The sequence below is a fragment of the Bombus vancouverensis genome, chromosome 5, assembly GCF_051014615.1.
Source record: "Bombus vancouverensis nearcticus chromosome 5, iyBomVanc1_principal, whole genome shotgun sequence".
Lineage (NCBI taxonomy): Eukaryota > Metazoa > Arthropoda > Insecta > Hymenoptera > Apidae > Bombus > Bombus vancouverensis.
The window spans coordinates 13,287,240-13,314,496 of record NC_134915.1 but is presented as its reverse complement, the minus strand read 5'-3'; the positions used below and the strand labels follow the sequence as shown (position 1 = coordinate 13,314,496).

General features: G+C 42.2%; 1 protein-coding gene across 1 annotated transcript; it reads left to right on the top strand.

Moving 5' to 3' along the window:
- Positions 1-18: 18 nt before the first annotated feature.
- Positions 19-14,902, top strand: yki (Transcriptional coactivator yki). Its single transcript, XM_033332907.2, has 6 exons — positions 19-1,323; positions 9,781-10,004; positions 10,169-10,359; positions 10,433-10,619; positions 11,033-11,118; positions 11,204-14,902. The coding sequence occupies exons 1-6, from the start codon at positions 680-682 to the stop codon at positions 11,297-11,299; spliced, it is 1,428 nt and encodes a 475-aa protein (XP_033188798.1). The 5' UTR covers positions 19-679; the 3' UTR covers positions 11,300-14,902.
- The last annotated feature ends 12,355 nt before the right edge of the window (positions 14,903-27,257 follow it).

The window sequence follows — 27,257 nt, the reverse complement described above, 5'->3', positions numbered from 1 at the left end:
GAATTTCTAGGCCCTGTACGTAATCGCGTGTCCACGCACGGTGAACGCTAGCACTCGTTTGCTAGACGGCCGGCTAGCAAAACGAGTCGATTTCTCCTGGTGCGCGATATCGTGGTAAGAGGTGGAGGAGACGTTACTCGTCGAAAAATTCGAGGGTATTGTAGAAGGCTAGAGGTACAAGGGGACCTTGTGGTAGTTAGAACGACGGCGGCAGCGACGGCGGCGGCGGCGGCGGCGGCGGCATTGTCCTGCTTGTTTTGTTGTCTCTCGCGACACGCACAGGTGGAAAAGAGAAGAAGCTATCGCGTTGTCGAGGAATCGAGGAGTGACGGAGGAGAGCGAGACTGTGTGTACAGGTCAAATAGAGAAGAGACTGGTGGTGTGCTATGCACGAATGCCCATAGGTGTACCGTAAAAGACAAGAGCAAACGTAGCGTAAAGGGGAGAGGGAGAGGTGGAAAGAAGGTTCAGAACGACGGTGACGAAAGAAAAAGACAGGAAGGAGATAGGATAGGCGAGAAGACGGAAAGAAGGGAAGAAAGAAGAGTGTAAGAGAGAAAGAGAGGGGAGAACTAAAGAAGAACGAAAGGTAGCAGCAGAGTGTACAGGATACGAGGAGAGAGAGACGACAGGGCGAAAGAAAGACACGGACGAAGCGCGTTAGAGTGCGTGATCCAAAATGGCGCTGAACCAGGACGTGGACCAGTTGTCGAAAAGTAATCTGGTAGTAAATATCGATCAAAACTCGGAATCAGATCTACAGGCACTGTTCGACAGCGTCCTGAAGCCAGACTCGAAGCGTCCGCTGCAAGTACCACTGCGCATGCGCAATTTACCAGATTCCTTCTTTAATCCACCGTCGACGGGTAGCAAGAGTCCCTCGATTTCGCATTCACGGGAGAATTCGGCGGATTCCGCGTTTGGTACAGCGGCCGCGGTCGCCGGTGCCGGCCCAGCACCCGGTGGAAACGCCACCGGTACATCAGCTACCGGAGCAGCAGGTGCGGCTACTGGTGGAAGTGGAAATACTGCCGCTGGTACCGGATCAAACGCCGCAGGTGCGGCTGCGGCTGCAGTCGCGGCAGCGGCCGCGGCTGGCCTCACCGTTGCTCATCCTCGCGCTCACAGCAGCCCGGCCTCTCTTCAGCAAACCTACGCCTCAGCTCAGCAGGCGCCTCAGCACGCGCCCCAGCCGCACGCGCGTCACCATCATCACCAGAAGCAACGCAGCTACGACGTCATCAGTACGGTCGACGACCTAGGTCCCCTGCCACATGGATGGGAACAGGCGCGCACCCCCGAGGGACAAATCTACTTCCTCAAGTAAGTCTACTTTCCTCTTTTTGTTTTCCAAAGCCTGCTGTTCTATTCTTTTTTCTTTCCCTTCCCTATTTCCTGCTTATCTCCCTTCCCGCCCATTTCTATCTTCTTTTCGAATCGATCGAATCATATAGATTTTTCAACATTTTTCTAACATGTCCACAGAATCTGACTAGTTACCTATCAACGGAACCCTTGTTCATGAACGTTCTTAAGGTTTCCTCGATAAACGCTAGTTTCACGTTTGCCGATCCTCTTACGGCATTATACGAAGCAGAAGATACGGGAAGGGAATGCCGAGAACAGACGACATCGATCTGACATTTTCTTAGTCATTTCACAACCTTATTGATTCATCTCCAAGTGGATTCTATCTATGACCATTGAATAAACGATCCTACTCCGGATCGGAGCAGTTCACCGTTGTACGCGACTGCTGGCTGGTTCACATTTTCGTCGTGTTGGGGTCTCACATACCTCAAGGCCGTTACTGTCTTTATCACCACCTCGACTTACTCATCGTTGTTTCTCCGTTCCTCCGTTTCTCGGCCGCGTCTCCCCACTGCCAATTGCTAGCATATCCTCCTTGTCCCCGCTATGGATCCCGTTTTCTCGTCTTTCTCTTGGCTCGGCTCTCCTTGTCAATCTCGAGCCGCCTACTCGATACCTCCACAGTCCCTTCCCCGTTTCTCTTCCATCTCGCTCGTTTAACCTGATCCACCTGCGCCGTCACTAGGATTCCCACGTGTCACCTGTCGTGGGAAACGCTCCTCGTCTGCTTTGTCGCCTCATTCGCTTCCTTCCACCCACCTGTATTTCGCCGGTGGCTCGGACGTTTCTCTCTTTTTTCGATCGCCGCGTCTAATTTCCAATATTTCACGATTTTCGTGACGAAGCTGCTTGAAACAGCAGTTTTCAAAGAATTAGAGATCGCCCAAATCATCTTTCGCTTTGTTCCACTTATGGAACAACGTTTTCTTTCAGACATATCTCTCTTTTATTATGTTTATTTTTTTCTTTTTTTTTTTTAATTTCGAGGATAATAGCTAATGTCGGCATGCATTACCACGTTCAATTTCTTCGAGTTCACGTATTTTCCTCGGAGTCGATCGATCGACCGCGTTACGTTTTCCTCCTTGTTTGCTTTGATGTCTGATTACGATTTCGTTGGTCGAGTGGCTGATGTCACGTACAGATATCCCGGCGATAATCGATACGTTTTGCCTCCGTATCGATAACGAGTACACCTGCGAACGAAGGGATTCTCGTTCATTCAGTTATACCTGTACTTTTGTAAATATTCAACGTGTCTTCTTTTCAACGTTCGCCTTCCTCAAAACCAATTGAAAAGGGCTTTCATTCGGTTAGCCGGTATTGTTCTTCGCCTCATTTCCAAGTATTTTCATCGTCATTCTCACCTCTTTTTCTCCTTCTTTCTCTTTCTCCTTTCTTATTTGCAAACAAGAAGAACGCAATTTACAGAGAAGCCGGGAAGAGAAACTCGAGAAATCTCTGTTCTCGTGTATGCGTCTTCTAGCAGAAAATTTTACCTGAGTTTTACTGTTCGAACCCTGCCTATTAATGCTTTACTGCGAATTCTACCTGCCGCTGACATTTTTGTAAGAACGAGGACTAGGCAGGTTAGTTTTTGAGAATGCCAGCTATTGGATCTTACTTCTCGTAAGAATTATCCCTTTATGCAATGTCCATCCCTTTCAACCCTCCACAGTCAAATATTTTACTATGTGAACATGAATTTCCTTCTTTTATTTTGGAACCGTTATTTTTACCTACCAGCTTAAAATTTTCAAGCTCGGAAGCTGTACAGCCATTCCATTCGTTTCGTTCCATTTAAGGGGAATTTCTTTCAGGGAAATCATTTCCGTTTACGTTCTATGATTTCAGCGTGAGCTGGAAACTCGAATGAACGTCGCGCAACGAGCCTTCGCTTCGAGATAGCATCGTGAAAGTTGTAAAACTCGTCGATAGGTATCGTCGTCGAATCATCGAGCAATTTTCAGATACGCTGTCGTTGACGTATATTTTACCGTCTTTCGTTGATCGTTATTTAATCACTCCCTCGTCCTTAATTTCTCGAGCCACTAAGTCCTACCGAAATGTTACGTAAAAACGTAATTAGACAATCTTTCCCGTCGATCTTTCGCCGTAACTTCTATGTTCTTAATGCTCGTAACACAGCTCGTTCTCTAATTTTCTAAAAGGTTCTCTTTCTAGTTTTCTAAAAGGTTTTATCGCAATCGTACTTTCTACCAGGAGTCGCGTCTTTTCGTTTGCTCGTTCGTATCGAAACGTATATCTGAAATTTTCTTCCTATAGGATCTGAAATTTAGTCGTTTCTATGAAACGGAGCCGTTTTCCCCCGGTACTTTGTAATGTATCGGTAACGTGCCCATTCGCAATGCAGGAAGCGGAATGAAATGGCAAAGGAAAGAAAGGAGTGGCTCGACGAATAATTACGTTTACCCGAGTAGCCTTGTATCGACGAGAATTAATCACGTCTCAGGTTCGCGCTTCTCCGACCGATTTATGGCTATTTCGACCGCGACCGATCCGACGTAAATATCGTTTAATTGTTTATAGTAAGATATAGTAGTTGCTGCCGTGCTCCGGTGCTACTATGGATTATCGTTCATGGAACGAGAAAAAGCATGGCATTCCCTCGATAGACGTAACACAGCGGCCGCGAGGAGAGTTGCTCGGTAATGGCCGATGGTAAAAGAAGTGCAGCCAACCGAGAGCCGCACGGTTGTTGTATTATGCAGTAATGACTACCGTGACGGCACCCGTGTCTTCTCTCTTATTTCTCTTCTCTCGCGCCGTTCGTCCAATTACCTCTGGCCCGTCTCTCCGAGCTTTTGGATCTTATCCAGAAGCGGGACTTATTAGAATCTAATTTGCGTAATTGAAACGTGATTCGAGCCGCGAACAAACTGACTCTTTGAAACCTTCTAGGAAGTGTCGCCTCGCCTCTCTTTCCCTTCCTCTCTCTTTCTCTCTGTTACGTCGCTTCTACTCCGTGCATTCTCTTAGTGTATTCTATATTCTGCCAGAGAAAATAACGAGAGAGCCTAAACAGAGAAACGTTGACGACGACGCGCCGTTTAAACGTCCGGTATCGTTGGAAGCGACCAGATCGCGTCATCGTCTTTCAACCAACTCGCTTGTTTCGCGCGAAATTTCACGCGATCGACGGAGAGTTCTTAGTACAGACCCATCGTTGGGATTTTTTCCTGGATTTTTCGTTTGCCGCGCGGTTGGCGCGCAACTCGCGCGTTACTACCTCGCCGTATAATGTTATACGTTGGTCCCGTTAGCTAGGTTCGCGTATTACATACCAGCGAGAAGGAGCAACTGTATACCGTCGAAACGAAACGACTTTGCCACGAACCAGTGGAGGGATCGTTTTTTTTTTTTTTCTTTCATCGACCGGACGTAAACAGCGGCGCCGTTTCTTCTCTCTCGGAGAGACAGGCAAAGACATCGCTCTCTTATCGCGATGTACGTTCGCTCGCTCGAACGCAACGATCTTGCCAGTTCGAGAAACACGTTCCACCGCCAGGTGAACACACGAGACACGACGAACAGGCAACCAAGGTTTTCCGTCAACTGTATCGTTTGACGAAACATTAGTCACGAGCAGAGTCACACTATACGTGGAATTCAACCGACTCTACATTTATTCGCTTCAACGGATCTCGTTTATCGAGCTCGTTTCACGAACGAGTGTCATTCCTTGTTGTACCGATTCTCCTTCGTTCGTATGTTTTCTTTGGTTTCTGGCGAGCAAATATCTAATTTTTTACTTTTGCTGCTATATTTTTGAGAAAGCTGAAGAATCGAACGACGATTCTCTTTGGCTGTCACTGGTATTAAGGTCGAGATAGGTGGGCATTATTCGGAATTGTTTGCGACTGGTAGAAATCACGCGTCAAAAAATCACGCGTTCCTATGTGACGCGATAAAACGTTCGAAATCGTACGAGTAACGAACCACGCCCGCGCTCCAAAGTATCCGAGAAACGAATACTGTTATATACGGAGCGTAATCGCGAGGCTGAGATGCTAATGGCAATTGATTCGCGGCTACTTCCTCGTTCGAGCGACGGAGTAACGCGAATCTCTCGCGAACTGGTCGATAACGACCGCCAGAGAAACGATCCACGAGTGGAATCGACCATGCCGATATATTCCAGCCGTTTCCCTCGTAAATTCATTTCGAGGACGTTTAGTATCTATGCATTTTCGAATGCAGTGAAAGTTGACCGCGTGTGCGCGACATCGGCATCCTGTTGTGTTCAGGGTCAGTTCGACAACGCGGACACGCATTTTCCTTCTGTTTTTTTCCATCGTGTCCGATATTTTATCTTTTTCGTCGGTTGTTCGTGTCTTTTAAGTTTTTATCTGAGAAAAAAGGAAAGGAAAAAAGGAGAAAGGGGGGGGGAAAGAAATAACGCTATTTGAGAAATTCAAGAGGAAACTATGCGCTGATTGCTCGTGGAACGACCACATTTCCGCGACGCGGCGTGTCGAATGGGTATAATCCGTTTCTCGTTTGGTGTGCCGCGTCTCGAAAGACGTTCCTCTCGATAAGCGAAAGGTACAGAACGATAAATAACATTCGTGACGCGAGGAGAGCTAAAAACGCGAGATAAACGACACACGGCAGACTTTATTTTACGCGCGCGTCACGTTCGATCTATTTGTATTACAATGTACGGTGTGCTCGTGTGCGTGTGTGCGCGCGTGTGTACACGCGCGCGTAACAGTTGCATCGGTAATATTATGCGCGTTATATAGTAATCGGTGTTTTCCACGGAACGAGGAGTAGGTCGTGCTCTTTTCCGCAAAGGCGTTACAACGTTAAGACGTTCGCATAAGGATCGAAGTTTTTACTCGACCACTCGACAGGCTAAAGACCCCGACACACCTGTAGACGAGAGAGAGTCTTGCGCTGCAAACACGAATGCCAGATAGGAGGACAAATCTCCGGGAATACCTCGAATGTATCGAAAGTTCAAGGCGGACCGAGCGTCCTCGGCGAGACTCGCTCTCGCCGCTTTCCGACTAACGATCACCGTTCTGTCCTTTTTCTGTTTTCTTCGTCGTTGATTTTCAAGCGACTTGCCAGGCGTTTCATTTTGTCAGCCATTCGAATAATAACTTATCGCTGCGGCTAATCGAAGTCGGAGGGGACTACGATACGTCGATTAGAAAACTATTTTCGATTGGACGATCTTTTCGAGCTCGTACAAAGGTTCATAGGTTTTTAGTAATCCTTGCGATATTCGTAGATTTTCTTCGATGATTTTGACGCGTAGTTAAATGGAAATTTCGTGTATCGTTAGAGGTTTCCAGTCGACTCGTAAATATCATCTATGACGTCATAATCGGCCCGTGAATATTGTTTCATATTTGTTCCATGCGACGTGACGGCGATGTTCCGTTCGCTACGTACTTCGGCTACAATTTATGTACTCTCGAAGCGAAGATTCTCAATTGATACGCTGCGTGTCGTGTCTGAACGCGTAGCCCCGTTCATTCAAAGAGGCCTTTGCTTTCTCGCACTGTCTCGTATCGAGCGCTCGGTGTTCGTTATCGATGTTTCGCGCGCTTGACTTTGAAAACAAGGGATCGCCTCGATTTCCGAAACGAGCAGCCGACGCGACGCCTAGTCTAGAGAGAAGATGAAACAGCGTGGAAAGCGAGGAGGATGCCTCGATGTCTAGGGTTATCGAGCATTGTTCGTTAAGCGATTCTGCTGGCAGTTGTTCGTTCTCGTAGGTCGTTAAAAGCATGTATTAACTCGGTACTTGGATGTCATTTTTGGAAGGGGATCGGTCGTAGCTTTTTCGAGGGGGGAGGGTGCTGGAGGGATGTAACGAGTATCGTGCATCGACGACCACGAGCACAACCACGACGACCAAGACGACGACGACGACGACGACGACGACGACGACGACGACGACGACGACGACGACGACGACGAAGACGACGACGACGACGGGAGAGAAGAGCAGGCAAGCGAAAGAGAGCGTCGGTGCGAGAGTGTCTATTTACGAGTTGTCCGGCGCCGTGATGTCCGGAGTAAAAATACATCGTAGTCCGTATGCTGTGCGCCACACAGAAACCCTCTTGTAATTCTCCAATGCTCTCGAGCTGCCTGCCTGGCTGCCTGGTTGCCTGTTCGCCTGCTAGCCTGCCTGCTAGCTTGCTTACTTGCTTGCTTACTTGCCTGCCTGCTTGCTTACCTCTCCCTCTTTTCCTCTTCTCGCTTCTTTCCTTTCTCTACCCTTGCCTCTCGGCCACCTAGCCCTCTCTCTCTCTTTCTCTCTCTACCTCGGACTCTCTTGGAACGCATCCAACCGCTCCCGGAGAGACCCGCGACATGTAGCTTTTGGAACACACCGCCGTTCTGTATTCTGCTATGCCACCGCCGATCACGCATCCTGGAGATAGATTTTCAATTTCTTTTCCTTTGCCCCGTTGTTCTTCCTTTCCTTCCTTTTTATTACTTTAATCGTAACTATACGATTCTTCTGTCATTTTTTTTGATCAACGAGGAAACGTGAGTTTCTCTCGAAGCTGAATCGATCAGTACGATCGAATCGCAGCTGGGGAAGGATAGGAGAAGGCAAAGAAAAGCATCGCTTTCGAGAGTCGTCTGAGAAAAGTTCATCGGGATGATCGTTCTGTCCGATTTCCTTTCGTCTAATTCGACCGAGGAAAGCGTCATTCGGCGAGAGTTCGGAGGGAAATTTGACATTTTCTTGACCGATCGACGCGATCGTAAACCCGCGTCTCTGCCGTTATCCGGAGATCGCGTCAGAGGAATCGACGAGCCGTGTTTTGTTCGTGTCCTTCTCGATCCGTGGCTGCCCGGTGACGGATCTCGGGAAACGACGCAGCTTAACACGCTCGATCAGATATATCTCGATTGGATAATGCTCTTAATGTTAAAACTACGTCAAACGCGTTCTGTTCCGCGGGTATTATTAACCGTGTAAGAAGATTTGTTTCTCGCTCGGAAATACTGAGAACCGGTGCACGATATCCCGATGCGGATTTAGACAACTTGTTTATGTCGTCGCCGATGACTTAAGCGAAACGCATTAAGTCATCGTCCATGGAATGCAAACGAGTGACACTTTTGGCAAAATATAAAGCGGGCTGAACTCTTCTGCGTTCGTGGTGATTCGAGAATCGGTGGCGGCTGCTGTTCGAGGAACTCGTGACAAGCGATTTGAACGTATTCGTTTAAATGGTTACGAGAATTATCATTGGAAAAGCAATCTTCTTCCTACGCGTTCACGAAATTTGCCACGCGGATGAATCTGTTGGTTGATGGTTCTGGCCCGATATACATCGCCCGATTGGGAAATTTCGGTGTTCGAACCACGGTGTCGTATTAAGCGTGCCGCATGTTCGATCGTTGTCTAAAATTTCTATGGAGTCAGGCAAGGTAATCGGTTCGCAAAGGTATTCGTTTCACGAAGGTAAATAAGAGCGGCGGTCGTGCACGGTGTAGTGTTTTCTACTTCCTCCCGGCTGAAAAGTGACACGTGAGTAAGGTAAATACGTTAGGTAGAGGGAAGACGACGAGATCGGCAATCACAGCCATTAGCTGTTATTTTTGTCGACCGAGAGACGACGTAGTGTTTTCGTGCCGAGTAAAGCCGTTTCGGATAAAACGACCACGACTCCATCCACATCCCCGTGTGCTAAGCTGCTGCCGTTGCCGAACGATGCTTTGCCATTTAATTAACCACGATGCTCGTCCCGCACAGTAGGAGGAATTAGTTGGACGATCGAAGAGACGCTCCGGGCCGTGCGTGGCTACGATTTCAAGGACCCATGCTACACCGTTTCGTCCCGTATCGGAGCCAGATCGCGGTGTGTGCGGTAACTTCTCAAAACGGAGTTCGGGCTCATTCGTACGCAGAAACACACGGTACAGCTTTTGCTGCCGTCTGTTTCCGCGAAATGCTTTAAAATACGATCATGATGTGTTGGAACGTGTATTTCGTGGCTTCTTGTTTCTTAACTTTTCGATTCTTCGACCTGCCACCGATCACGCGACGAATAAATAAAGGAGACGAATCCGAGCGTTTCCGCGAATAACAGAGCATAACGTTTCGATCGCTGTTTCGTATTGACGACGAGATCGTGACGTGGAGGAACGGTACAAAGTGGTTTGATCCTTGGGGAAATTTCGTGAAATACGTTTTATTCTCTCTCTCGAGACGTTAAAACTCGTATGCTAACTACCGCTAGGCGCCTGCTGTTACTCCTTCGCGTCGTCTTTTGAATGGAACTATTTTTAGAATGCGCCTACTATATGTGGATAACTGTACGTGCCGTGGCGTATTCAGTTTCTGCACGGGGCCACGCTATACGTACAAAATAGCACGACGTCTGAACGTGTTATAATTTTATTTTCCAGCCACCTGACGCGAACCACGACATGGGAAGATCCACGAAAAACAGCGGCAGCAGCGAACGTGGCAGCTGTGGCTGCCGCCGTCGACAATGGGAAATCCTCGACCGGCGCTACCAATTCTCTAGGTCCATTGCCCGACGGATGGGAGCAAGCGCGTACTCCTGAAGGAGAAATCTACTTCATTAATCATCAGACACGTACCACTTCGTGGTTCGATCCAAGAATCCGTAAGTTTCATTGCGATCGACCCACTCTAAATCGCGTAGGTTGCTTCCAAAGGTCGATCATAGACGAGTGTCTTTATTTTCATGCGAGAATTCGTACTTCTCTTCGTACGAATTGTTAAACTTTTACCGGATATTGTATCGAGCTCCGCTATGTTTTGTTTTAGCTACACATCTACAAAGGGCTCCGACTTCAGGTGCGATGTTACCACAAAACTGGCTTCAACAACAACAACCCACAGGTGGTGGCATTCAGAGTAATCAAACATTGCAAGCGTGTCAACAGAAACTCCGTCTTCAGTCGTTACAGATGGAACGCGAGCGTCTTAAGCAACGGCAACAGGAAATTATACGTCAGGTGAGTACTTATTCGAGTGTTTGATCGCTCGCTTTTGTCTTTCATAATATCGCGCGGTCTTTTCTATCTGTAGCAAGAGCTTATGCTCCGACAAAGCACTACCGACGCCGCTATGGACCCATTTTTATCGGGAATCAACGAACAACATGCACGTCAGGAAAGCGCAGACAGTGGTCTGGGTCTTGGTTCTGCTTATTCTCTTCCTCATACACCTGAAGATTTTCTTGCAAACATCGACGATAACATGGATGGCACCAGTGGTAAGATGTTCTTTTATATGCGATATCGTCGCCCTAATGCTTAATTGTTCTATCTACATTCTTCAAACAAATTTAATTAATCAGCTCACATATATCTCGTTGATATAAAGAATACAAATTTATAATAGTATGATGAAAATCCTACTTAGAAAACAACAAATATGTATTGAGTTTTTTTAAGTTCTACATACAATAATTTAAAATTTCATAAACTTTGAACACAATTTTTTCAGTTTATAAATCAGCGAAGATAGAATAATCAAGAAGTAAAGCGATAATATTTCACGAGAAGAGACAACGGTCCGTTTTCCATAAACTTGAGCTTAAAGTCTTCCTTGAACATTATCACACCTGAACTCGCTTCGACAGTAATACGGTAATATTAAAAGCTTTCTTTCTTTTCTCTTCTACAGATGGTGGTGCACCCATGGAGACCCCAGATCTCTCTACACTGAGCGATAATATCGATTCGACGGACGATCTTGTTCCATCGTTACAGGTATTTATTAAATCTTTATATGTAAAAGTAGTTACAAAGACTGTTTCAAATATCACTCTCCTGTTTCTTGTAATTTTGTTTCCAGCTGAGTGAAGATTTCAGTAGCGATATTTTGGACGATGTGCAATCGCTGATAAACCCTAATACGACAAAACCTGAAAACGTGCTGACGTGGCTGTAGTATGGAGGAAAGAATTGTCTATGACAGGCAAGCAATTTATGAAATCGATTCGTTAAAAAAAAAATTGCAATTTCAATACGTCTAAACTAAATGGAACGATTCTAGAGGATCTTACCAGTAAGGTAACGACTATTCCATAAAAAAAAACGCACGTGAACGAGAAAAATTTTAAAGTTTAAGTAGAATGGAGCCTTAATTACAAAATGCGCTATGCTCAACGTATATACAGAAATGTCTATACAGAAACATTCACAGGGTGTCCTAGAAATGTTGACGATAATTCGGAAGATTATAGTTCTTATTGAATTCCATACTACGAATTTCTTGTTATATATCGTGCTTGTTGAATAATGAGAGGTGGTAAAAAATAGTGAAATTCGAAGCCTTAAAATCTAGTGTTCATGGCAAGCTTGTCGAGTCTTCCTGAAGAAATTTTTGAGAATGTTGAGCAGGCCGTAATTATCGTTGAGGCTTCTCCAGAAACTAGTTTTCTCCTCCACCATTTTTTACCACCTGCTGCATGGAATAATCGAAATTGTTGGAATTGAATGAAGAATACAATCTGTGACGTTGTATTTTAAGATTTTTAGGACATCTTGTATGTAAAAAATGTATTCGGGTCTTTCTCTTTCTCTCTTATTATTAGGGTATTTGAGTGTTTGTATGCTTGTATGCGTGTATGAGTGCATTTGTCCCCACAACATTTTGTATATAAGTTTGTATTTCTATACTAAAGCATTGTACGAGAGGGAGCGAGAGAGAGAACTGAATATTATTCATTTTATTATGAGTAATAATATTTAATGTGCGTACCGTTCGGGTCAATGGAGGAGAGCGCAATGAATGGAGAAAGCTCGATATACTTCCCGATAGTATGGAGTAGACAAGTAAATTGTTGTTTAATTATATTTATATCACGTTGGTTTACAAAAGGAATCTGATATCATGACATATCAGATTTTTTTACGATCATGGATCTCGCATGTGATTTAAATTTAAAAAGAACAGCGTCATACCTGATGTGTTCACGGAGTTTGTGAACGTACATTGAAAACTTGTGGAATGAAATAAGGACGAAGTGCAATTATTATGAAAACACTATGTACAGAGAGAATGGAAGAACAAGAAGAAAGAAGGTATGATGTTCGATAAATGATATTTTATTCGATATTCATCGATTCATATAGCGGTGATCTTTATATGATGTTTACGGAAGCAACGGCAACGTCTAAAAGTATCGAAGCATTTTTAACACACGGACACTTGTCTATACTTCGAAGTTGGCATACGGAACAAGTCGTGTTACATGTATGATTCAGATTCGAAACAGATTTCTCCGAATCGCATGTGTGTGTGTATACATATTAACACACATGTACACCGCAATCGAGTGTCGATAATGCTCAGACTATTTTACAAGCGATATGCTTAAACGAAGTGCCTTTTCTTTGCAATCGATTAGAACGACAATATTGATCGTCATGTTTTAAAGCAATAACCGTCCGTCTATACGAGATGTTTATATGAACATGTGGTAATTGTTAAAATAGACAAACACGTTTTTAGACCCTTTTAAATACTTTGAAAAGGGGAACACAAAATGAATATATATATTTTTTTTATATGTAAAGTCTATACCTGTTACAAATTGCAGTTATTGGTATTTTGAAATCACTGTTAGATTATAAAATTCTCTTGCGTTTTATACTACATACAGTTATATTATGGACATTAAAAAAGGAGAGTATATGATGTTTATAGATTACCTTTAAATATCTTTAGCCTTAAGGATTTTTCGCGTATTTCTTTCCCTTAGTTCTTGGGGATAAGAAAATTGAAAGAAAAAAAGAGGCCGTCAATCTTGTACTTTGTATGTTCCTCGCGAAACAACCAGTAGTAATGGTTATTATCGAATAATCAAAGCGACATGGTAAAGAGGAGACGTACATGTATATTTAGTTACATGGCAGCTTAAGTGTATACATACGTTATAAAAAGAAGGGAAAGAAAAAGAAAAAAGAGGAAAAAAAGTGAAGGAAAAAAATATCGGAGGTTGACGTAACTTTCTTTTGTTAGTCCGAAATAATGCGGCGATAACGTTGATAAGTACTGTACCCCAGTGATAACAATCACGCGATCACCAATTTTATCCGACTGATCTATTCCATGTTTTACGTTTTTTCTTTCTATAGTTCGAAGAAAGAGCTGTTATCTTTCTTAAATAATCAAAACATTATCTTGTTAACGTTTCCTTGTTAATCATCGAATTTTCATTGTTATCGAATCGTCACAGTTACGTCTGCCAACCACGGTCGTTCATCGAAGATCATAGAATTTCATTGATAAATTAAAAGAAAGAAAAGAAATGAAAACACAAAAAAGGTGGAAGGAAAAATCCGTAAGCTCTCCTGCCTTTTCTCTCAGTAAGGAAAAGTTCCGGAGACGCAAGTTAGATTTTTGTTTTGTAGTTATTCGCACGCTTGGTTTTATCTTTTATACTGCTACAACGGTAGCTGTGCGAGCAGCACGAATATTCGACCTCTTTATTTTTTAATAAAGTAATAAAACGATCATGTAATATTCGTTCGATATTTGTGTTACTATCTGTATTATTCGACTGAAACTTGGAAAGCGATCGCTGTATAGTAATTACGTGTAGCAACACAAAACACGGTAGACTTAACGCTCCTGTTATCTGCATTAAAAATCATTGTAAGAAGAAAATTTTTATAATCGTTTCATCGCGATCTTTTTTTGATATTAGACATGATATATATATCCTTTCTCGAATTACGAGTGTCTCTTGTTTCCTTATTATCGGTATATTAAACGTTTCTGTATAGCAATATCGTAACGATTTTAATGCGAATGGCTATATAATGAATAAAGCTGTTGTACAAACGTATAAAAGAAGGCATTCATAGTTTGAGAAGTCTATATCGATAGTGATTTTAATCATGTCGGGAGGCACAAAATCTTTCTTTCTACTATCGTTGTCTACTATGTTTTCTGTTCATGGTTATTATGTTCGATCGTAACGCGAAGCTTGTATTAAACGCGAAGATCTATTTTCGAGTGCGATCCAAAAAAGTTACCATCGTTAACAAGGATCACGAAATCGTTGCGTTACGTTACTCTCGTTGCGACAGCTTCCAGGCGTGCAGGTCAGATACATTTAATGTATTATTTTTATTGCTAGTTAACGATAATATTAATATTACCATACCGTATCTTGCTTTTAGTCTAAACTCAATTTAGTTGTTATGTGTAGGGGCGGGGGGAGCATCGCGTGGAGGCGGAGACCTCTTACAAAGTGCCTTCAATTTAACGTGAAGAAAAATAAGTGTTATTTCACGAAATGGAAAGCGTTTGTTAATAACAGTCGAATAACAGTAACAGAAACCGAAAACAAGTCAAGAAACTCCCCTTGGGTGACATCCATAATATCTGAGATTATACTACGAGAAGCAATTAGTTGTTTAATATCAGTATTTATATATGCTCATTGGCAATAATTTGTGACGTACACATTTTTATATCGGTAACAAGTGCCTTAGTAATAACGATAATGATAAATATATTGTTTACTTACGTACTGACAAACAGTGTTATTTTTCTGTACTCCTAAACGTTGCTTTTATTTAATCCGTTCCGTATACGCCCCACGCTCAACTTTCCGTTCAAGCCATTTGGAATTTTCATTGTAAAACGAATAATTAAAAAAAAATTAATTTTTACATCATTAAAAAATATTACGTAGGACCATCCGACTCGTCTGATAGAGTAAATATTCAACCATATGTTTGTTAGAACAATTTCTTAAAAATTATATTTATTCGTTTGATATTAAACAATACACCCTTTTCTTGTTAATTATGTTTTCTGCAATATTAAAAAAATTGTATAAGGCATAGGCAAAAATATCAGAAGCAAAACTATCAATCGTAGTAACGTGGAGCGTATACGCCCCACGTGGTCTGAACGGAAAGCAACGAAAAATTAGTCCTGCACAGAACGTGTTAAACCATACGTGTATTTCTACATCGTAACATATACATATAGAATTACCTATATGCATATGTACGTAGATGTAGTGAATCTCGATAGGTATGTCCCATTTACCATCGTCCCACGCAAATTGCGAGGCATCCAAGTCTCTCATTTTTCTCTATGTACGTCCTTGCTTTCCCGATTTGCCATTGTTGTTAGTCACCGCGACCGCCTCGTTTCGTAGTGGAATGATCGATCGACAAAACGAGAGGAAAGCGTAATGCTTGTTCGACGTGTTCTTTTTTCACGATACCTCGGATCCGAGTATCAGCCATCGCTGTTGAGACGGGATGGAAGCGGCAGATTTCTGATTTGGCAAGGGGTGGGATTGAACGGCGATAGGGAACGAACGGTGGCAGTTTGCGAGGGTGGCTACGAACCCCATGACGTCCTGCGCGCTTCACGAGTACTTTTATGGATTCTTCCAAATGCGTTCGATCATTCTAAACGTAACTTTCTATTTAGGTATGCCCCCTCGTTTCCGCGCATACTTAACAAAACTAATTCTTTTCGAAACGATGTCCATAGAGTCGTTGCGTCGCAGCTAGAAAATTTAGGTTTTTATTGCTCCCTTAATGGAGAAGACGCTACCGAATGAGGGAATTTATCGAAGAAACTGATTACTGAAAAATATATTGATATTTTTGGCTTCGACTTAGAACATTTAGATTTAAATGAAGTTTTTCTAACTCCTGGGGGTAGGGGGGGGGTTTACTGTTTAGTATTATTTACCGGTTACCGACATAAACAATTCCAGGAAGGTGTGCTGTGAAGCTTTATTTCTGATATATTTATGACTACAGGCCAATTAAGAAGATTAGGAACAGGCAATGGAAGCGAACGTGTAAATGGAAGGTATTATCTGAAGATAGAGGTGAAAGTTTCTTCTTTTGCAAAATATATGTGAAAAAGAGTTTGTTGTACTAATCAATAACAATAAATCACACTGGGAATATTACTTCCTCTGTATTTTTAAGTAGTAAAAAAATTGTTTAAATGAATTCTTATCGATCAGCCGTCTTTTGAAATACATTTCAAATAAATTTATTTTGAAATTATAAAAATATTTAAAATAATGGGAAATTGTTAAAAAGAAAATGAAAATAGAATTAGGAGTTCATTTAGTTAAGCGACTCCTTGTACTTTTTCTTTCAAACTTCCTATCGAAATAACGAGGGTTAGCACGCGCGAGGACTTCGGTTACAAACGTTTCTTTCACGAACACGTATACGGGCTAAAACCGCGTAGATCGAGTCGAGTAGAAGAAATGGTCTTCTGTCGACCGATAATAAAGCATTCGCGAGGACTGGACGAACATTAGCCACAGGATACCTGGGCTTTACCACACCTCTCTCCGCACACCCTTTCAGCGACAGAAAACCTTCAGGTTCTTGAATTATCTTCATTTGTATTTTTTTGACTATACTTAGAAACTTGTTCATACTACTCAAAAACAGATAATCCTTTGTGTAGCTCTGTCATTGGATATAAGTGAAAGCGTTACACCAGGAAAAAATAATTTCCCGAATGTTTTTTATTGAATGACAAAAACGCTAAGCATCGAGGTAAAGGATGCGCAACCAATGGTGGGCTACCGTGATGTAGTTAGGACTACCCCTTTTTGTCTTGAAGGAAAAAGAGGAGTTAGATGCTGAGGAAAGTTCAACTGCTTTGGGTTAAAAATATATTCAAAATGGAGAAAACGATAAAGTAAAATACATTCGCCGATAATATAATAAAATCCACATAGTACCACATAGTTGCACCTGCTTCTAAACGTAGAAGATTCCGATGCAGCATGGTTTTTTGTCGATCGCAAAAACTCGATAGAAAAAAAAAACGACTCCACACGCTTACCATGCTTTTCCCCTGTGATATACCGCGTCTAATAGAAGCAAAAAAGCTCCCCTTCTCTCAACAGGTTGATATCTATTGTGCAAGCGGGTTGTAATGCGAGATCAACGCTGTACGTAAAAAAAAATTAAAACTTCCCTGCCTGTAACAGGTGATCTTTTGACGGAAGGGGCGTTTTATAGCCGGCATCGTTGAAATCTCCGTTACCCTTCCACATCACCCTCCATCGAAACACTCGATCACAAACTACACACGCTTATAAGTATTATATCTCTATTAAAAAGTAACCTACTCGGTTCGATTCTACGTAGTTCATTATTTTATAATATTATTTACGTCGAGTGCAGCTGTGAACGATGGATCAATGTTTCGGCAGCAGCTCCAACAGTAAGATTTTCTGGAAAAACGCGTGGCTCGTTAAGGATCGTCCATATGTCGGTATCCACGACCAGTCAACAATCGTACGATGACGTTGCAGATCGATCGATCGTCCCAAACGATGCGGATTTCATTTACACCGGGGGATTCCTCTTTTTTATGCGTATTTTTCTCTCGCTCCACGCTACTTTTCACGACCGTCCGGATACAGTGCATCAAAACGCGTTCTTAATGGCCACGATTTGGGTCCTTTGTAAAAACTTTCCGTTTAAACGTCGTTCCATCAACGTGTTGCTCCTTCGTCTTCGTGATTTGCAAAAACTCGCAAGTTACAGGAGGAAATGGGGAAAAAATAGAGAAGAAGTTTTCCAATGGATCCTGAGGCCCGTGTCATTCGATTTTTATCATTTTTACGAACAATCCGTTCGAACTCGTTCGAAGCGCATTTCCTACTTTAATGAATTAATTCTTTTTTTAAATGCAATAACGACGGCACAGAAGAGCTTCTGGCGATTAGTTAACAGCGTTAGAGAAACCGCTAATCCCCGCTGACATCCAGGGAGCTTAGACTAGCGATTAAGCGCAATGAGTGGTTAAGGAAGGTGATTCCTGCGCGGTTTCTCAAGCCGACGCTTGTCTTCGGGAATCCAGAGAAAATTTACTGGCACCTACGCGTGCGCGCGCGTTGAGTTCCGTGTTCCTTTCAAGATCGTCGGATATATACGTAAAATGGCTCTATAAATAGGATAAGAGAGACGCAGCTGAGGCGGAAAGCGGAAATCACGGGGAAAGCACGCGCTTGGGGTCGTATCGTATGTCGAGGCAGCGTAACAAAAAGACGAGAGAAAAAAAAGGGAGGAAAACTAGTAAGGGAGGAGGACGAGCAAGAACCGCGTCGGCACCAATGGGTATTCGATGTTCGTTTTTGCGGATTTTCCGAGAAATCGCTCGGACAGACATTTCGGTTACTTTCGATGGCCTTCAAAAATGTCAAATGTAGATGGGGAAAAAAATGAATTTTTTATTCCTGAAATTATTCGTTTTTACCTTGGAGTAAAGGATGGAGTTTCAGGATTTTGGAAGAACGCGCATGCGATCAAACACGCGGTTCCAGGTACATACTCGGGTAATACGCGAGTATGAAGAGGATAAAGAATGAAAAAGAGAATAGGGGGTGAAAGGGGAAGGGAAAAAATGCAGCAGGGTAAGGACGTTTGAAAAGTGGCCAGAATTAACGCGTGCGCCTTGGCCAGCCTGCGATCTCTCTTTTCTCTCGCCTGTCCACCCTTCATACTTGCGGTGCCAGGAGGGTGCAGTGGCCCCACGCTCCGCCCTTTGAGGGCTGACTTGCCCCTCGCCAGTCGATACAAAAAAAACCCTATAAATGAAAATGATCAGAGCTGCACGTGAACGCCACCGTTTCCTCGTTTCGTAAAAACGGAATCCGATTACGCGTTTCCATCATAAATGATGCTCGACCGTTATCCGGTAGCGTAAAGCCGTTGTAAAGCGCTACGGATTACGTTGTTGTTTACTGTACGCCTATCCACCACGATGGTAAAAGGCAAATCACTACATTTTACGATCTAGAGAAAGCAAGTACTAAACAACAACAGTACGTGATTCACATCGTAGCTCGCTGGTGCAAGTACTGAACAGTCTAACCTTTTGTTTGTTTCAGTGGACGGTCGCAATTTTTGCGATCAGTAAATACGTTGAAACGTTTTGTTATTAGGGCCGGCCAGTCATTAAGGCCGCACGCACACTCGGGGTGTCCGATTTTCTGTAATATGGGGTGAAAATACGATTCCAGACTTTCTCACCCGGCAATCGTCGCGAATTTGGCAGAACGGACGGCTGCAGCAGCCGTTTTCGAAAATCTTTTCGCTAGCTAGGGCTGGAATCTGGCTGGACAATGGTCACGTATGCTTCCATCTATAAATCTTGCATTGTCCGGTGCTGATGTTTAGTCGCCCGCATATTAACCCAGGGGTGAAAAGGCCGCGCACCCGACATTGTTCAATAGTTGACCCCTCTCATGGTTCCGTGACCCCCGGCTTTCTTATTTATCAGGTTACGAGTCGCTCGTAACCGATCTACAATTCCGTCCTGTCGAATCTGGATCTGTCATTGGTTTCGTTCTCTCCCTTCTTTTTTCTCGCGCGTCCGCGCGGTGACCACGCGCCCTTCGCGAAAACCAGAAAGTCGCCGTTTCGCTTCGCCTCATCGTCGTATCTCCGATTTCCGAAAGGCATCGTACGATCGAAGCCACCGAGCATTAGCCATTATTAGCATTTTCAGATTTTTCAAGATCGCAAATACTTACGAAGGTTCTTATCAATTTCGATGGCAGATCAGTCCTCTAAGGTAATAAAAATCCGATGGATGGTCATTACGAAGATATGGTAGGCTCTCAAAGGGAATCGGAGAAAGAGACGAAGATGAAAAGACCGAGATCGGGATCTGTAAAGCGATCGTCGATCTCGTGAACGAGGCACGGGCCAGATGCCACAAAGAACATCTCGTATTATTAGTAATCCGAGAGGAACATCTTCAAAGGTGACTTCTAAAAAAAAAAAGCCTGTATGCAAGCTAATATTCTCGTTCGATGACACCTTGTGCTCTCAAAAGAAGAGGAGACTGGAAAAAAAAAATTTTTTTCATCGCATGCACAGATCGATCCCCTTGTTACATTCCATGGGTGAGTCGAATTTTTTGTAAACCTGTTCCTTCCGTCTAATAATCTGTTTCGACTTTTTTTTCCACTACCCGTGCTCTCGATTCACGTTGGCTGCACGGGACCGTTTTATTCCGAAGCTGACAGCGGACTAACGATCCCCCGAATGTGTGTTTATTATACGCGATGTGAGTCGCGCCACGCGCTCGGAAAAACCAGTCGAAACGAGGAGGGGAGAGAAAAAAAGAAAGCAAAGAACAGGGTGAAAAAGAGAAAAAGAGAAAATGCGGAGGGATGTCCGTTCTTCCGATTTACGGGGAACATAAAAAGCTGGGGAGAAAGGAAAAGACGAGGGCTGGGAAAGGCAAGGGGAACATAGAAGGACGAACATGCGGACTTGTGGGTAGAACTGGCACGGAGTGGATTGGGCCACTGAATATCGAGAGCCCTTCAATCCGCAGACAGCGTCCGCGCGGACCGCTTTACGCACGGGGGGGGGGGGGGGGTGAGGCGCGGGGGGTGAGGCGGGGGGTGAGGCGGGGGGTGAGGCGGGGGGTGAGGCGGGGGGTGAGGCGGGGGGTGAGGCGCGGAGGGATACATCAGGGGAGAAAAAAAAATCTATTTCGAAAAGCGACTACCATCGGTCGTCGCTGACCGCCAAGTCGTCACTTAGGGGTCTTTTATATACGCCACCATTTTTTCCTTTTTTTTCTTTTTTCCCTAACAAAACGTTTCGATGTCCGGTAAAGTGAGATTAATCTTCCAAGCTGGAAATTTTAAAGCTTTCTATTACTGGGTTCGATCGCGTACGAGAAAGCATTTGTTGCTTTTTTGTATTGAAAATTTTTTTACATATAGGACACACGTAAAAATCATATACATATGCATATACACGTGTGTATCTCGTACAAGGAAAACGAAGTACATTAAGGCAATAACGCTCATGTAAGAGAACAATGCAAAGAAGCGGAAGATAGTGTCATCCGATAGAAGAATCTCGAGGCGAAAAAATGTTTGATATCACAACGCGAGATAGGCAAAGGGGACAAAAATGCTGTCAGCAGATGAACCGTAAGTGTGGGTCAAGCTAGCACGAGCGTGGGTCAGCTGTCAGTCGTTTGTCCTTACAGAAGGGCGCCATTTGTGCGTTGCAGGCTGTGCTGTAGCCGCGAGCGGCCGGTCACCGATGCCTCCACGACATTCTCGGCCACCGTTCTGCTTTTTTCCTATTCATCTCACCGAGTTTTGGACCCCTGGACCGTTGCCCGGAACAAGGATTCGGGGCACGAGACTTCGCCTCATTCACCGTTCCGCTCGTTTTCTTAGAAATTTGAATGTTTCGTTAAAAATGTGGGCGAACGGTTTCTTTTTTAACCGAGGAGAAATCTCATCCATTAATCTTTTTCCAAGCAAAACCGTTCCCCGTTTAAAGAGTTGCTTGCATTAACAAATTTGAATTTACACTGATTTCGAATCGTCGCGTGCGATAGGAATTCGACGTCGAACATCGGACGACGCAAGTTTATTTAGAGCGCACGTCATCGAGCCAATTTTTCATCGAATTTTTCTCAAAAAAACAATGACTCCGTCTTATTTTTCCTCGTAAGTTAGCGAAGCAAATAGGCATTGCCCAAACGAGATAACGACCGACTATTGTCTCTTGGGTTTTCAAGATTATTGCCTCGTGGTTGAGGTTCATGTCGAAGAGGAAGATTATAGCGTGGAAAGGTACAAGGGCTGTGTTATGGCAGAAAAAATGACTTTAGTCCTCAAAAATATCGGATGTACTAAATTATTGTCCATGTTCGTTAACAGATATTTTTCTCGTTGACAGTTTAAACACAATGAAACAAATCGTAAATAAATGCATCTATCGAGACGAGAGGAAAATATCTTATTTTTTATCATCTAGCTGCAAACAACGAATGGATAAACTTGTTGTTTGTGGAAAAGGGTCGAGATCGATACGAAACGATCAGTTGACAACGACAACCAAGAATCCAGGGGTCAGTGATTAAAAAGTAAATCACATTAGTCGAGACGATGAGTCAAAGGTGGTTTAAAAAGGAGGAAAATCCGAGTTAAATCGCGATAACGTACTCGTTATGCATTTTCGAGCTCATTTACCGATGAGTGCTCGTTAAACTTGTTCACATTGACATTCTCCGAGTTCCTCGATTATCGCCTCTGTTGGAAAATTACCGCATGTCTCCGCAAATTTTCAGTCGTTTGATTGTTCATCGGAAAAGAAACGGCGAAAGGATGAAAACACGATGCACATAACGCGTGATACAACGACGTCATTTTTATTTGGATACACAAAATGAGAAAATAGTTTTCTGACAGAACAGGGAGGAGATTGCAACGTATTTGTCGTACGGCTGCTGCGAAGCGGAACGGGAAAATATTTTTCTGGCAAAATTTCGAGAAGCTCGAAAGGGGTGCAAAAGGGGTTACGGAGCAGCTGTTTAAACGAACTTCGACACACCCACGCTCAGGTAAGGTAATGCGCCTTTACCGATGTTTCCGCTTATCCAACTTTTTTGCATGAATTTCGTTAACACATATTCACGGTCAGAAATTATATATTTTTGTACAAGTATTAATTTCATAATTTTTTTCATGCCAACAAGAATGTTTAGTTGTCTTTTTCGAATTTTATTAGTGCTTATGTTTAATTACTTTATTGTTATATAATGCTCTGTGGTCTCTAACACCATTTATGATGGTTACAGTATATAGATATTTATGACCGCTTCACAAGTTAATATAAGAAGTATGACAGTAGGTAGGATTTAAAAAGGATTAAGGACTATACGAAAATGTAAGATAAAAATATTATCCTAAGCTCTAATGCCAAAATAGTCTTACAGATTTTTGTACAAAAAAAAAAAGGTCCAATAAATTCTATTTACAATTATATAATAATTGATTGATCATCGAGTGCATAAAGTTCCTAACTGAGGTGAATCCTTGCGTGAAAATTTTATATTGGTTGCTTTAAAATCCGAATATTGGACGGACCTGTAAAACGAGATAGATATACGGTAGGTGCGTGAAAGAGAGAGAGAGAGAGAGAGAGAGAGAGAGAGAGAGAGAGAGAGCAGGAAGAAAACAAGAAGGTCATTGAACAGGAGGAAATCCTTTTCCCTAGTCTGAGACAATAATCCGACCTACTCTTTTTAATTGCTGGCAGAAAATTTCCCTTTCTGTTTCTCGCGTGAGAATGCAATAATATCGATGTCTGATGTTTGATACTTTTTGATTATATTTTTAGATAATTTTAAAAAATAACAATCTCAGGAAGATTATCAGAGAGGTTTACAAAACTAGGTAGGGCACCAGGCAAAGTCGACAGAAGGAGAACTGAAATAAAATAAATAAATCAAAAACAGCAGAAGATATTCTTTAAAGCTTAACTCGGTTAACAAAGAACTAGCATATTTTCGACATAAGGACAGGAAGAACAATGGAAATTAGTTTTTCGGTTGTAAATCTTGAACAACTGGTAAGTCCGTAAATCAAAAGGCGAAATATGCAAATCCTTTTCATTTCTCATAAACGAGTTTTCCTAAGGCGCTTCCAAGCACCTCTTTCCTTATTATTTAAAAGTTAACGAGTTTTTTTCGTTGAATACTTGCCCACTACAACCTCTTGTTAATGTCTTTCTAGTCTTTTAAGTACTGTTGAGTATTTAATATCGTCTTCGTATCGCACATTTAAAAAGATCTATTATTAGGCTCTTTTCGATTATAACTTAATCCCTAAATGTTAAAATTTATTTTCTACAAGACGCATGTGCAAGTATTGTAAATTTTATTAAGCGCGAAGAAACGGCCCAATAGTCACGTTAGAAAAATGCCTTTGATAATTTTCAACGGTACATTTATACACAACATATTTCGCATAAAATGCGTTGCGTATTTTATAAAAATGAATATATTTTCCTGGTAATTTCACGTATCGACATGCAAATGAATTTCTCATAAACGAGTTTTCCTAAGGCGCTTCCAAGCACCTCTTTCCTTATTATTTAAAAGTTAACGAGTTTTTTTCGTTGAATACTTGCCCACTACAACCTCTTGTTAATGTCTTTCGAGTCTTTTAAGTACTGTTGAGTATTTAATATCGTCTTCGTATCGCACATTTAAAAAGACCTATTATTAGGCTCTTTTCGATTATAACTTAATCCCTAAATGTTAAAATTTATTTTCTACAAGACGCATGTGCAAGTATCGTAAATTTTATTAAGCGCGAAGAAACGGCCCAATAGTCACGTTAGAAAAATGCCTTTGATAATTTTCAACGGTACATTTATACACAACATATTTCGCATAAAATACGTTGCGTATTTTAGAAAAATGAATATATTTTCCTGGTAATTTCACGTATCGACATGCAAATGAATTTCTCATAAACGAGTTTTCCTAAGGCGCTTCCAAGCACCTCTTTCCTTATTATTTAAAAGTTAACGAATTTTCTTCGTTGAATAATTGCCCACTACAACCTCTTGTTAATGTCTTTCGAGTCTTTTAAGTACTGTTGAGTATTTGATATCGTCTTCGTATCGCACATTTAAAAAGACCTATTATTAGGCTCTTTTCGATTATAACTTAATCCCTAAATGTTAAAATTTATTTTCTACAAGACGCATGTGCAAGTATCGTAAATTTTATTAAGCGCGAAGAAACGGCCCAATAGTCACGTTAGAAAAATGCCTTTGATAATTTTCAACGGTACATTTATACACAACATATTTCGCATAAAATACGTTGCGTATTTTAGAAAAATGAATATATTTTCCTGGTAATTTTACGTATCGACATGCAAATGAAAAACTTGACTGAATGAAGGGATTAAAGGACGGTTGTTAAAGAAGCAAAATTTACGGATCTTCCCCAACTAAGGTCCTTTTATAGGTTTTAGGTACGAGGGACAGTTACTCAAAAATCTCGACATTGGTCCCTCATTAGTAACGCAGAACGTAGTGACCTAATAGCATAATAATTTATTACCACGGCGGTTATTGGCATTTGCATATAAATGTCGTCGTACTCTTTCTTTTTGTTATATTTATGACAGAAATTGCTAGACGGAAATGCGGGTTAACAAAGAGAAACAAGGCCAAAGTATGAATACACGAAGGGTTAGAAAGATGTAAAAATATTTCATTCTTTTATAAGAGGCGAAAACACTTTCTCGTCTTATTTCTAGACCTTTGCAAACGGCAATGTATTGAAAAGCTTTTGCAAAAGTTCAAAATTGAATTACAAGGGGACGAAAGTTGGAGGACTCGGAACCTCGTTCGCAAAATTCCTTCAATTTTTCTTGTCGATCTATTGTTACGCTATTAGGGCTAAAGGGTTAAAAGTTATTAACTAAACATAAAAATCTTCGAGCATCGATGGGCAAGAATGTACGATAAAAAATTGGCCTTTTCCTAGATTGGAAAAACAAGGTCGATGAAGGGTTACCGTACAACGACTGTACGACAAACAAGAAACGTGGGAACTGTTAGAAATGCATGCGACCCTCTTTTTTCTTTTGACGGCGATTTTAACTGTAAAAGTACAGTCGTAAACGTACGGTAGAAATAGTTCCGCTTGCTGGAAGAGCAGATTACGGGAAAGGGTTAAAGGAATTTTTTCCTTTTTCTCTCTCGCTCAACTTCGAAAGGGTTAACAGACGATTTACGGTAACGAAGCTGTTGTACCTGTCGGTCAAAACCCTTGAAAATCCTCAAGATTACGTTTTCGACGTCATTTTCTACAAGATATGGAAAACACCGAATTCCACAGTCTCATTCAAATTTATTAGGATTTTCATGTCACCAGCTTTCTTCGCACCTCTTCGCACCTTTTTCTCGGGTTTGACAAAATTTGATAAAATAGCGGAGAGGAACTTTGGAAATTTTATTCGCCATTATCAGTGTTTTCTGAACCGGGAACAACGAGTTTGGCTAATGGTTTAGCTTGATGCTTTCCCGAAACGCGGGAAAAGGGTGCGATCTGTCTAACACGAGAGAAAGCAGACTGCCTCCAACGGAAAAAGAATAGGGCGCGCACGCGTATCCACGCATTTTTCGTCCCTTTTCTCCGTTTGGAAATCGCCGAACGCTAATTAAAAGACGCTCTTTACTTTTACATCTTCTGTTTTTTTTTTTTTTCTTTAGCTAACGGCGCGTAAAATCGCGAAATTCGATTAAACTCAGTAAACTGACAAGAGTACGGTAAGAAGGTTAAAAAAGCGTTATAAAACAAAATTATATATTTAAAAAATTTTTAGACGAGTATTACGAACGATAGGAAACAGTTAGAGAGTAAGGAATTATAGATATCTACGATGGGAGGAAATGTTCAAGCTGGTAGAAAAAGAAGAGGCAGGATGCTTGGAAAACATTGTGGACAAGCAAAATCTGTGTCTGGAGGGAACGAAGAAATGTTACGTAGGTACGGAGTGGTGGTTGATAAGATGTGCTAATAGTTTTCAATATGCAGGAGGCATGACAGGGTTAAGGGGTGGGAACTGAAAAAACGAACCAGGCGATCGGAGGCCTCCGATTGGGCAGACGGTCTGGAAAGGGAGAGGGTAGCTGCCCTCTATACACGAGTCACAAATATACCTAGCACTTCATTTTGGGACTTAGGTCATATTCGCCAGTCGCTCGGCAGTTCCTTGCCAGTCATAGGACAGATCGCTCTTAACGAGGTTTAGTTGTGTATTTGCCTACTTATTTAGCGCTTGACATATCTGTCGGTTTACTTATGTAATCGATTACCGGCAGAGTTAGCTTTTTTAATTTTCTTAGTTTTTCTTCTTAGATTATAATGTTTATATACGGGCAAGTTTATGTGATTAAGTTTGTGTAATTAAGTTAGTGTATTAAATTCGTGTAATTAAGTTAGTGTATTAAATTCGTGTAATTAAGTTCGCGTATTAAGTAAGTGTATTAAATTAGTGGTAATAGTGTGTAATTAAAATCTACAATCGTTCGTGACA